Here is a 12783-nt window from a genome sequence, read left to right on the forward strand (position 1 = left end):
AAGACTAACAAGCGCAAGTTTTCGTTTTCTCATAGAGTTGCTAACAATTGGAATGCACTACCCGCTAACATAAAATTCGCACCCACAGTAGACGCCTTCAAAAACTTCTTGGACAATTCTCCAAAATTTCTTAACCTTTTTTACGACTTTGATTGAAAGCATTGAAAGAATAGGGATTTAGGCATGCAAAGTATCTGACAAAGAAGGGGCACCAATAAGGCCTCACGGCCTTCGGCTAACAAATATAGCCGCCCCTATATACTACTACTAATACTACATGGCGTATTTTCGAAGAGCGCCTTGACTGAATGAGAAGTGAAACTGACATTTTAGGATGAATCAAATTTCTAAGTTAAATACAACAAATTGGTTGGACAAATTTGACCCATGAATTTAAGGTACCCAATGTCGTTCATCAGTACTATCGAAGGGTGGTTTTTTTTTGTTCAGTGTGGAGTTTATACAAGATCAACGAGGCCGATGATCGTAATATGACGGTGGGGCCAAGATGACGGCGTCACACCGGTCGGATGTGACAGAAACTGATCCGGTGCTTTCACTTTCGCTCGCTAGTTCTTAGAAAATGCATCACAACTCCCTTATTTTTCATTTCTATGGCTTTAAACATGATGCAACGTGAGAAAATAATATGAGAATACTAGAACAACAAAAAATACCACATGTAAAATTATTGCTTTAGTTGGAGGTCGCGCGGCGTCGCGCGTGGGCGCGCGTGGTTGCTCAGTAAGTAGTCAGATCCTATTGGTACAACAACAAAAGGGACACAACTCTTTTCAAAATATTGTGGATCATTCACATGACTCTCAACTATGGCGGACGGTTCAGAAGAACGCAGGCCTCTCTTGGCTAATACTGAAACTTGTGTATGATTATTTAATCGCATTCAGTTTTGGTTTATTTTTTGGCGTGGATTTTTCTCTTTGTAAATCTTGTACGATTTAAGCAACATAGATTGTCGCTTGATCTTAGGGTGTTTTCTTTTGAAGACAGATAGATAGATCGACTTCCTTTTTCAGATAACCTGAAGGCAGGGGAATTCCCAGAGATGGGCGATTTTCTCAGGGTTTTGTTTCCGATCATCAAAATAAAATCTGTGTCAGTTAGGTTTCTGTTTTTGACTGCTCACCGTATTATATATTATATTTGTATATGGTCGTACCGTGGTTACACCAGCAGAACAGCTACTGTCAGTACTGAGCTAGCTCAGCTGTACTTGCAGAATCTGAGAATTTTGTTTGAAAAGGGCCATAATTTCATTTTAGGTTAGGGTTAATTGGACATGTTCTCTCTTGAGCATTTGCAAGGAGGAAGTGTTCACCCTCCTCATTTTCAGATCAATATTGTTTGCCTTGCATTTCATTGTCCTTATAAGTTATATCTATATATATATATACGACTTGTGTCTGTGTGTGTGTCTGTCTGTGTGTGAGTTCGCGATGCACGGCCAAAGTTCTCGATGGATCTGCTTCAAATTTGGTGGGCATATTCAGGTAGACCCGGTACAGGACACAACCTGGTCGATATTTCAACACGTGCTCTCAGCGCGCAGCGCTGAACCGATTTTGGTTCCACCTCAGCTATTTTGGTTCCACCTCAGCTACCCGGGCCCCCATACCGACACACCAAAGCCAAAGTTCTCGGTGGATCTTTTTCAAATTTGGACACCGTATTCAGCTACACCCCGGACACAATATCATCGATGAGATATTTCAACACGTGCTCTCAGCGCGCAGCGCTGAACCGAATTTGGTTTTTGTGTTCATTTCACCATTATAAGTAACTCTTCCTTATCTTCTCCATGTTTTCAGCGTTTACCTCCCTTCCTTCGTATGGTGCACTTTTGTATGAAGGGGGCATCTTCGGATATTCCCGGCGTTCTGTTACTATTTTTAGAAGGTCACCGCAGTGTCCAGAACGTAAATTGGACCCGTAAATTATCCTCACTGTAAAAGTGCAAAGGTCGAATCAATTTATAGCCACGCGAAAAATACACTGTCATCTATCTCTCTATAGATACGGCTTCTCTGTGTTTGTGTGTGTGTGTGTGTGTGTGTGTGTGTGTGTGTCTCTATGTGAGCAACACCTGTGCATTGTTCAGTTCTGTTTGTGATGTGGTCTGGCGGCTTTTGTGTAATTTTATGTACTGGCCTTCCTTTGAGAAGCCATAACAGTTCAAAAGGGCTTAGAGATAAGCTCTAACTTGCTCAGTCCTGTTTGAGTGGAGTTCGCCTCCAAAGGTGATTAACACGGTTACATTCGTCGACAAGGATGGGACTCGATATGGTCAGGAATGGCATTATGGCCACTGAATCATTTTCGTGCTGTTCCCATTCCACGAATCTGGGAGCGACCTAAGCTTGGCGGGTCCATTGTTCGGACCCGGCGAAGCCGGCGTACGGCTCTAAGTACTTCTTCCCGGCGAAGCCGGCTACCCGGCGAAGCGGGTATTCATTCTAGTATATATATATGCCTTACACTTGTCTGGATCTGGATGCCCACTGGATGTTGTTGGTGGGGTTTCTCAGGAGCCGACTTCGGCTATACGTGACGGGTGATGTGCGCATCGCCATTTAAAAAGACCTTTATATATATATGGTCGTAAATGTTTCAGTCGCATAAAATATATACATATATATATATATATACGTTGTATGTGCAGCCTGTTGTTAAAAGTTTATAAACAGGAGTAAGGTTGTTTAGGTCTTGGTTTGAACCCACTGCCTCCGGAATGCTGACGAAAAGGCGTACAGAGTAGGCAGTCTGACAATGGCGTCAGTGAGGCTGTTCCATTGAACGATGGTGTTTACAAATACCCGGCCAGGCTCTAAATTGTTCTATTCTGGACAGATGCACATTGAAGCAAAGGCTGTTGTTATTTACCTGCCTTGAACAAATATTCAGAGTCTCAAAAACGCTCATACAAATCATTGTAAGTCGGGCGAATCCTGTGTAGGGTTTGGTCAGCTGGTGTGAGGAAGTTTCCTGCCAGAAGTTTTACACAGTAGTACAGTAACTAGTATCACTATCATGCATACCGTATTTTCCGGGTCATAAGGCGCGACTTTTTTCCTCGAGGTTGACCCCTGCGCCTTGTATAACGAAGCGCCTAATCTGTGTATGAAATACGAAAAAAATCAAATAGACCGCCTGAGTACCAGTCAAACAACTTGTGATAATGCATGTTTCAGCTACTAGGTACTACCCTGGCCAAGTTTACTCTCAAGACATCAAAGAGACCGCCCCATAGGTTAACACCTCTCATAGCTAAAACTGGGTCATTGACCCCTGGGAAGAAGGTCAGTGTCTATAAACAAGGCAACCCAGCTATCACAATGGACCTGCCTTTGATCTCGCTGCACACACAGAGCACACATATTTCCACTCGTTTGTTACCGGTATACTTTTTAAATTTTTGTGCGCCCTATCGGACCCCTGCGCCCAATGGGTGACTGGATTACAATTTTTTTAAAAGAAGCTGTAGCGCCTTGTAACCCGGAAAATACGGTACATTTCTCAACAATTTTATTGAATCGTGCAAAATGAGGTTCTGGATGTATCAACTATCATGCTGTAGCTTCTATTCAGTGGACTTTATTGTTGATTCTAGAACCTACTGTAAAGTGTCATATTTGCAGTTAACATTACTTTTAGTTGTAACTTGTATACACTGTACATGACAAAATTATACCGAAAAATGTCACCCATTTGAGATGTGTACATGTCCTTGATTTTGTCTACTATTTAAAGTCTCACAGATCTAAAGACCATGTAAGTCACAGTGTTCCTGAACTTGAGAATGATCGTGCTTTTATTCAGGGATTCAATTAACGACTGTTGTGAAGAATTTCATCTTTTTTTTCAGCCAATGAATACATCCCAAGAGGACATAAGGGTTGCAACCAGCTCAATAGAAATATCACAAGAGAGTCATGTGGAAATCAAGCAAGAAATCATCAATCCTGAAAACCTCTTGTCTACTAAGTATGAGGTAACGTAAAATATTTGATTCTGACACTGACAATACAGACATGAACTGTGAACGTGTGTAAAGTTTGTACAATGTGTGTACTTTATTCCATTAGAATGCTCGTTTTGCGCACAACTTTCAGTAGCACTAGTGCAAGTCCTGAAAATGTGATGCTGGCCCCCCAAAAATGACATCCAAGGTGTTATACTGATAGCCATGATTTATATCATATATATTTATATATATGGATCATCATTAAAAATAAATTACAATTTTTTTTTTTTTAAATAAATCCCTGCGCTTAGAACTGTACCCACGGAATACGCGCGATATAAGCCTCATATTGATTGATTGATTGATCATTAATAAACATATTGCATATTCATCACCAAAACTTTTGAGGAGATTGTTTTTAAATATTTGTCTTTTAACAAAAAATATTTGCCTATATATATATATATATACAGAGCATGTTAATGTCATTTCCCTTTCTGGTGAAATATTTACTTTCCTAACCGTTAATGCAAGATTAGGACAAAAGTGTCGATGGATTGGACATTTTCGGATTTTCCTGAGGTGTAAGTCAGTGACTGGTGTGTACATCATTTACAGAATCTTATCCACACTTATGTTACTGATGTTGCATTTTGCAGAGTCTTGACTATGATACCGTTGAAAATGGCATGTTTCAAAAAGAGGTGCAGAAGGCAATCAACACATGGGTAAGTATGACTATGATGCATAAAATATGCATACATTGTATAATTTGTGAATATATGTGTGATTATGAATCCCTGCATGTTGGTGTCTGCATGTGTGATATTCAGTAAAACCTCCCACTAACGACCTTGAAAATGTCCAGAAAAATCGGTCGTAAAAAGGAGGGGTCTTTATTGGGAGTTTGGGAGGTATACGTTTTTTATTTTACAGGGGTGGCAACTGTTGGGCAGATCAGTCTTGAAAGTTGTGTCCCTTATCCTATTTTTGTTCCCATTTGGAGAAGCATGATGAACGTGCATACACCAGCGCACAGACATAACACACACACACACACACACATACACGCGCGCGCGGTCTCATAGGTAAGACTAACTCGGTGATTGACCCCGGGTAAGAAAGTCAGTGTCTGTAACCTGGGACAGGAAGAGTTTCCTCTCTGACATCAAAGGAGACCGTGCCATTGGTAAAACTTGCTCATTGGCAAGTATGGGTCATTCACTCATTGACCCGAGGTTTTCTAACTGCCCCTACCAGGGTTCGACACTAGCGGGGGCGGGGGGCGGAACGCCCCAGAGTTTTCTGTTCCGCCCCAAACATTGCCCAAGCTTGGGGCCCACTCCGCCCCAGGATAAATTCCAACAATGACAAACCGAAAATTCTAATGCCAGAGCCAATCACTAAAAATCGCCAGTCAAAGTCGTCACTGAAATTTGCGTTACGATCAATGCCGCAGTCAAGAAAAAACCCATTGAAATCGTCGAAGGACAATGCCGCAAGGGAAATAACTCCAAGATTGCGCTCTTTAGCGTGAGAGATAAGTATCGCCTTCAAATGCCAAACGCAAAATGTGGCGACCCATCCCTGGTGTAAAAAGACATGGAAATGAAGATGAAGAACAGGGTGGAGAGAAACGAAAAAAGGAGACCGATGCAGCCAAAAGCGCTGTCGTAATTTCAATGTCAAATGGTTGAAAGAATTTCCCTGGCTTTAGTACGGTGAAGAAAAACAGACAATGCATTGCCGCACGTGAATACTGAGAGTGGGCCCCAGATTTTTGTTTTCCGCCCCAGCAATTTCCATCTCTGGGGCCAGTGTGGCCCCAGGCCAAATAAGTTAGTGTCAACCCCTGCCCTACCCAACCCTTCCCATCTCCTTTCTCTCTCCCCCTCCCCCCCCCCCCCCCTACTTCGAGGGCAGTCCTTCCATTGTGATAGCAACTGAATAGGTGTGAAGATGACAGCCGTGGGCCACTTGACTTGCACGCACTACCGACTACAGACTACCACCCCTGAGTCTTGATGCGTGACTAATGGCGTGCGTGTTCCGCGTGTGCTGCGTAATTACGAGTTTTGACACTCACTGGTTAAAAGGTAAAAGTCGTTATTGACCCTAAGTTGGTAGATCGGTCGTCGGAAAAAGGAGGGCGTCGTTCTTGGGAGGTTAGTTACAGTGTGAAAAGCATCCGTGCCGAGAAATTCGGTCGGCAAAAGGAGGGGGTCGTTCTTGGGAGAGGTCGTTACGGGAGGTTCCACTGTAATCGACATTTTTATGTATGCATATTTTTAAGAAGAAGAAAATACTGCTAGCACATATTTTATATATTCATATATATTATCAAGAATATTCTCCTTTAGGATGAAAAAAACCCTAGTTAGTTTCGTACAGATATCTTAATTTACTTCAAATATCAATTAATAACTTATGCATCTTTTAAACATCATGAACGCTAAGCCATGTATGCAGTGCTGTAAACAATTATTATTTGATTAGAAAATTGTTTCATACAATTTAGGACTTTGACTTTAGCTGGGGCATTATTCAAATTGAATTTATTGGCATCTTGTTTTATTGCTGTTGTTGAAAAACACAGTGTGACTTGCTTGTCATTACATGTATCTGCCTTGCAGGATTATAACAAGATCACGATCAACAGATGGGTGGTGGCCTTCATCGTTGGAGTTCTGACAGGAAGCATTGCTGCCTTCATTGACTTTTGTGTTGAGAAAGGATCAGAGCTGAAGTACGAATCCATCAAGAAGTGTATCCTTTCTTTGAATTTGTTTAACACTGTCAGTTGCCTTGCTTTGTGGGTCTTTCTGCGTAGGATGAAGATAGCAAGACTTAGTCTGCTTTTTATGTGAAGACCTATTGATGCCAGTGTTGTTCTCAGGCCTTGGTCTTTGGTCACTGGTGCAAACTCATTTGATCTAACGCATTTTTCTGACTCCCGGCGAGTTGACCATCTGACTGGTAGGATGTCTTAGTCAGGACATTGGATATTCATATTTCCAGTCCAGGCCCAACTGACCTTTTCTCCATTCTGGGAACAACTCTGTGACGCTGCTTTCTTTGACAGCATCAAAGACAGTAGTAAATTATCAGAGGTACAGGGTGGTGCCATAAGTATTGCATATGAGAAGACGTAAATTTAGAGTTGTACATTTGGATCGCGCAAAAGAAAAATCAATGCAAAATATTTTCCTTGCCTCAGGCTCTCGAAACTTTTTAGTTGTGTGTCCTTTGCTCCTCAAAACTGAACATTGTCTGCAAGAAAGTGATGCATACAAAATCTGCAAGATGTGGATTTGCAAGGCATACTAAGTGGCGACTGACTACTTCCTCTAGATTTGCTTTTTACTTTTTAATGTTTGAAATGCGCTGCAGACGAATTTGAAGATAACACTAAGTATATTTTCAATATAATATTAATACCATACATGTATCGGGATTGGAGTGGTAGACAACAGAAGAAGCAAAGATCTTTAACTCAATTCAAGCTGTTGAAGACTGTGTCAATGATGACTGCATGTACTACCCCATATTGATCTGGATTGGATACAACACTGTTTGTGTACTGATTGCTGCAGTATTGGTGGCTTTCGTTGAGGTTAGTTTCATGTGTGTGTGTGTGCGTGCGTTATAATAATGTTTATGTGCTCAGTCTATTTATTTCATCATCTGTTTCGTTGAGTAGTTTTGTGCCTCGATGCCTCATTTTAAGACCCCCCTCCTTTTTCAAACCTTGCTTTTTTTTAGATTTTCTCTTCATAAGCTCTGTAAATTGACCTCCATTTTAAGACTCCCCGGGCGGGGATGTAGCTCAGTCGGTAGCGCGCTGGATTTGTATCCAGTTGGCCGCTGTCAGCGTGAGCTCGTCCCCACGTTCGGCGAGAGATTTATTTCTCAGAGTCAACTTTGTGTGCAGACTCTCCTCGGTGTCCGAACACCCCCGTGTGTACACGCAAGCACAAGACCAAGTGCGCACGAAAAAGATCCTGTAATCCATGTCAGAGTTCGGTGGGTTATAGAAACACGAAAATACCCAGCATGCTTCCTCCGAAAACGGCGTATGGCTGCCTAAATGGCGGGGTAAAAAACGGTCATACACGTCAAATTCCACTTGTGCAAAAAACACGAGTGTACGTGGGAGTTTCAGCCAACGAACGCAGAAGAAGAAGAAGAAGAAGACTCCCCCTTTTCAAGACCTGATTTTCTCTTCATAAGCTCTGTAAATTGACCTCCATTTTAAGACTCCCCCTTTTCAAGACCTCATTTTCTCAGATTAGTGAAGGTCTTTAAATGGGGGTTCCACTGTACTACAGTAAAACCTGTCTCTAAAGGACACCCTTGGGGTATGGTAATGGTGTCCCTATTAGACAGGTGTCCTTTCTTCACAGGTGGAGGGGCCGGGACAATGTTTTACAAAGAGCACGTAAAATGTACAAGACACTTTTTGTCAATCCTGGAGTATGTATTTATTTTTCAACACAAAACACAAGGTAAAAACTTAAATAAAATTACTTAAATGAAATAAACTTAAATTTTCATGTACGTAGTGTCCGTTTGTGACAGTGTTTACACTTCCTACGGTCTGAAAAATCGTGTCCGCGTCCGTAAGTGGCAGGTGTCCGTCCGTTAAAGGTTAGTTATTGTTGAAATCGTGTTCGTTCCATGATAAGGCAAAAAAAAAAAATAGGTCTGTTTACGGTAACCCGACCGACCCTATTTTTTTCGCGCGACCCTAGACTTTTTTTTGGCATTTGGGGGGGGAAAAAAATCTTTTGGGTTTTTTTGCAAAATAACGTAAAAATATGGTTTTTTGAAAAAAAAAGAAAAGAAATCCCGACCTACCGACCCTATTTTTTGGGCCTATGTTACCGTAAACAGACCTATTTTTTTTGTGGCCTAAACTGTCCGTATGTAGCAGGTGGCCGTTACAACAAGGGTCCACTAGACTCAGGTTTTACTGTAGACCCAACACTCTGCAATCAGTTGCGCTGAATAATGATCCTGTTAACTTTGCTGGCAGCCCTGTGCAGCAGGCAGTGGTATACCCCAGATCAAGTGTTACCTGAATGGAGTCAAGGTACCCAGGGTGGTGCGTATCAAGACGCTTGTGGCCAAAGTCGTTGGCGTCATCGGAGCTGTGGTTGGTGGCCTGGCTGTTGGAAAGGTGCGTGATGGTGTTGCAACTTTTTTTAATTTTTGTTGTAATCTCTGCTTGATTCAATTTCAAGTATGCAAAGTAGCCTGCTTATACAGGCAATTTGTATTTGAGAAAATATTGTTCATGGGGAATGATTAACTTTGTCTGAAGATCAAAAACATCAAAATCGCCAACAATAGACTTACGCCAAAATTCCATGATGATATTGTTATATATTATGCTTACTGGAAATTGTCTGCATCTTTTGTGTGCATGTATCTGAATGCAACTTCAAGTACATTCAGACGTACTTTGGCACAGTATGCATGGATACATGCACACACATATCCACTCAAATCAGACATGAAAACAGACCTACCCCAAAGTATGCATAACACATGATTTTTCTTTGTCTCTGTCTCTTTCTCTCTGTCTCTTTCTCTCTGTCTCTTTATCTCTGTCTGTCTATCTCTCTCTGTCTGTCTGTCTCTCTGTGTCTGTTTGTCTGTCTGTCTGTGTGTGTGTGTCTCTCTCTCTCTCTCTCTCTCTCTCTCTCTCTCTCTCTCTCTCTCTCTCTCTCTCTCTCTCTCTCTCTAAAATATGCACAACAATAGTGGTAGATGTTTTTCTAGGAGGTTATAATTATTCTGTTGGCTGAGCATTTCTTTGTTTTTTATGTGTGTTTTTTGTGGTCACTTTGTTGGCTCACGTAAGTGTAGCCTATGCAATGCTAACTTTTGTCTGTCTGTGCGTGTGTATGTGTGTGATGGGAACTTTAACATTTGACTGAACACCGAAATACTAATTTTACCTTGTTATTGTCCAAGCAACAACTTAAAAGTATTGAAGCAATGATCAACATTTCGTCAGCACGTATGTAGTTAAAGTGTGTATCCAAAGAAAACGGGTGGTGGGGGGTTTTGGGGGGTAAAAACAGGTGACTGGTTTGTGTCGTGTGTGATATGTAGACCAGGTCAGGGGTCAAGGTTAAGTCAGATCGCGTGAAGGATTGTGGTATAGATACAGTTCTCACCCAGCTGCAGTTCGCCGATTCGGGGAAGACGATTTCACATTGTTCGGTTTCGTAGCCCCAGAAAAATAGATAAAGAAGATACCAAAGGAGATTTCCTACAGGTTGATCTGCACAGCGTGTTTCCAGTGTGTGCGCGAGGAAGCTCTGTCGAAAGCGCAGTGTCGATCTGGCAGTCGTGTCCCCGTAAGTAGGCTACAGACAGACAGATCTAGATCTAGTGTCTCCCACTCTTGCACCGTGTCACCTATGCTTACTGTGTGTGTGTATGTGTGACGGAGTGAATGAGTTTGTGTTACTGTTTGTCGATTTCTTACGGGAGCCTTGAAGGCTTCGCCTCTTGTTTTGATTTTTATATATGACTTTATGTGATGCTTGGTTGTTTTACAGGAAGGTCCCATGATTCATTCAGGGGCAGTTGTGGCAGCGGGCGTTTCTCAGGGTCGTTCTACAAGCATAGGAATTGATTTTAAAGTAAGCTCAGAAAGTATTATCTCTCAAGTGTTTTCTGGCTACTTTTTACATTTAGTCAAGTTTTTTTTTTTCTTGTTCTTATTTTTGCTCTTCTTTATTTCCCCCAGTCTGTCATTGTTATTGGCTCACGTAAGTGTAGCCTATGCGATGATAAACTTTGTCTGTCTGTGCGTGCGTGCGTGCGTGCGTGCGTGTGTGTGTGATAGAAACTTTAACATTTCCGAGTCTATGGATAAAGCTCGCATAAGAAGATTACGTCTCGGTCAAAAGACAGTGTTTGACGTGTGTGATAGAAACTATTTGAAGACGTCACATTATGACGTAAGAGGGTTAGACGTCACGCAAAGGAATTACTGAAAGTCTCGGTCATTGTTATTGTGAGCGGGCCGAGACTAATTGGCAGATCCAGGGTCTCCCTTTCTTGCACAGTTTCACCTATGCTTACTGTGTGTGTGTGTGTGTATGTGTGACAGAGTGATTGAGTTTGTGCTACTGTTTGTCGATTTCTTACGTGAGCCTTGAAGGCTTCGCCTCTTGTTTAGATTAGTATTTTTTACTGTTAAGACCTACACAAGAGTATTTTTTAATTGTAAGTACATGTAGTAGTTGATGACAATACTACACAGTCGGAAAGAATTGTTGCATGTTGCTTTGATTACATTTTTAGTGTGTGTTTTATTTTTCACAGTAATGCCTCAACGGTAACACATTTTTGTCTGCTGGAAAATTGCAGATTTTTGACTACTTCCGGACAGACCAAGAGAAGCGTGATTTTGTGTCTGGGGGAGCAGCGGCTGGTGTGGCTGCTGCGTTCGGTGCTCCTGTGGGAGGCATGCTCTTCAGTCTGGAGGAGGGGGCGTCTTTCTGGAACCAGGGCCTCACATGGAGGATTGTAAGTGTGTTTGTGTTTGGTTTGGTAAGAAGTTTTTATTTTGTTTTGCTGTAGATGTTCCTGTGCTTTTGGCATCATTGTCAGCAGACCGTTGTAAAGAGAACCATAATATATTTTTTAATTTACATATTGCCTTTTCTACCAGACAAATATTACTGAATCAATACTGTTTGTCAAGTGACAAAATAATGTTTACATTTGGCTGTAAAGTTCTGGCGGTAAGTTAGACCTATTCATATTGATATTACATTTGACAGGTTGACAGGTTAACAACAAGATCAAACATTTCCAAGATCATACATTTCCAAGTTTACAACAGTACTCTTATACTTTTAAACAAATTGTTTATCCTCCTTTCTTTTTTCTGGGTGTTTGTCTTCTCTGTGTTAGTATTTGTAGAGAAGAGTGTTATTTTCATGTTTGAAAAATATTGAATACTCCTTTTTGGTTTTATTTAACACTTTCTACCACACCTATGTTGACCAAGTTTTTTTTATAGCCGAGACCAGCTGTAATGCAGCAGGTCACTCAGAATTGAAGTAACTGTGTAGTAACTGTGTATCATCACGCTGGAATACAGCCCGTTAGATGGACGTTACAGGAAGCGACTGAAGCTAACAGTCTGAGCGGATATATCTGTAGCTGGTCAGATAGAGCCATATGAGTGGGTACGGATATATCCGTACCTGGGAGACAATGAGTTAAGCAAAATGTTTTCTTCTGTGTACAGTTTTTCTCAGCCATCATTTCTACCTTCACCTTGAATGTATGGAGGAGTTACATCAAAGGCACTCCATGGCAACTGTCCAGCCCAGGTTTAATCAACTTTGGCAGATTTGATGTAAGTTTTCTTCTAAAGGTGGTACAGCAGTACCTGCGATGTGTGGACCCTCCCATGAGAGGACACCTCCCTTAAAAGGACACCTCTTGTCCTTTTTTACATTTAGTCAAGTTTTGACTAAATGTTTTAACATAGAGGGGGAATCGAGACGAGGGTCGTGGTGTGTGTGTGTGTGTCTGTCTGTCTGTGCGTGTGTGTGTGTAGAGCGATTCAGACTAAACTACTGGACCGATCTTTATGAAATTTGACATGAGAGTTCCTGGGTATGATATCCCCAGACGTTTTTTGACTCACATGCGAAGCAAAAGTGAGTCTATGTACTCACCCGAGTCGTCCGTCCGTCCGTCCGTCCGGACGTCCGGACGTCCGTCCGGAAAACTTTAACGTTGGATATTTCTTGGACACTATTCAG

General features: G+C 41.7%; 1 protein-coding gene across 1 annotated transcript in view; it reads left to right on the forward strand.

Annotated features, from left to right (window-relative positions):
* The first annotated feature begins 814 nt into the window (after positions 1-814).
* Positions 815-12783, forward strand: part of LOC138958654 (H(+)/Cl(-) exchange transporter 7-like) — a 36184-nt gene continuing 24215 nt past the window's right edge. The window contains exons 1-9 of the mRNA XM_070329879.1: positions 815-884; positions 3884-4009; positions 4642-4710; positions 6616-6748; positions 7486-7595; positions 9018-9161; positions 10555-10638; positions 11372-11530; positions 12261-12371. Coding sequence (XP_070185980.1) covers positions 831-884; positions 3884-4009; positions 4642-4710; positions 6616-6748; positions 7486-7595; positions 9018-9161; positions 10555-10638; positions 11372-11530; positions 12261-12371 — 990 coding nt within the window. The 5' untranslated portion in view covers positions 815-830. The remainder of the gene's footprint in view (positions 885-3883; positions 4010-4641; positions 4711-6615; positions 6749-7485; positions 7596-9017; positions 9162-10554; positions 10639-11371; positions 11531-12260; positions 12372-12783) is intronic.

The sequence above is a fragment of the Littorina saxatilis genome, linkage group LG2, assembly GCF_037325665.1.
Source record: "Littorina saxatilis isolate snail1 linkage group LG2, US_GU_Lsax_2.0, whole genome shotgun sequence".
NCBI lineage: Eukaryota > Metazoa > Mollusca > Gastropoda > Littorinimorpha > Littorinidae > Littorina > Littorina saxatilis.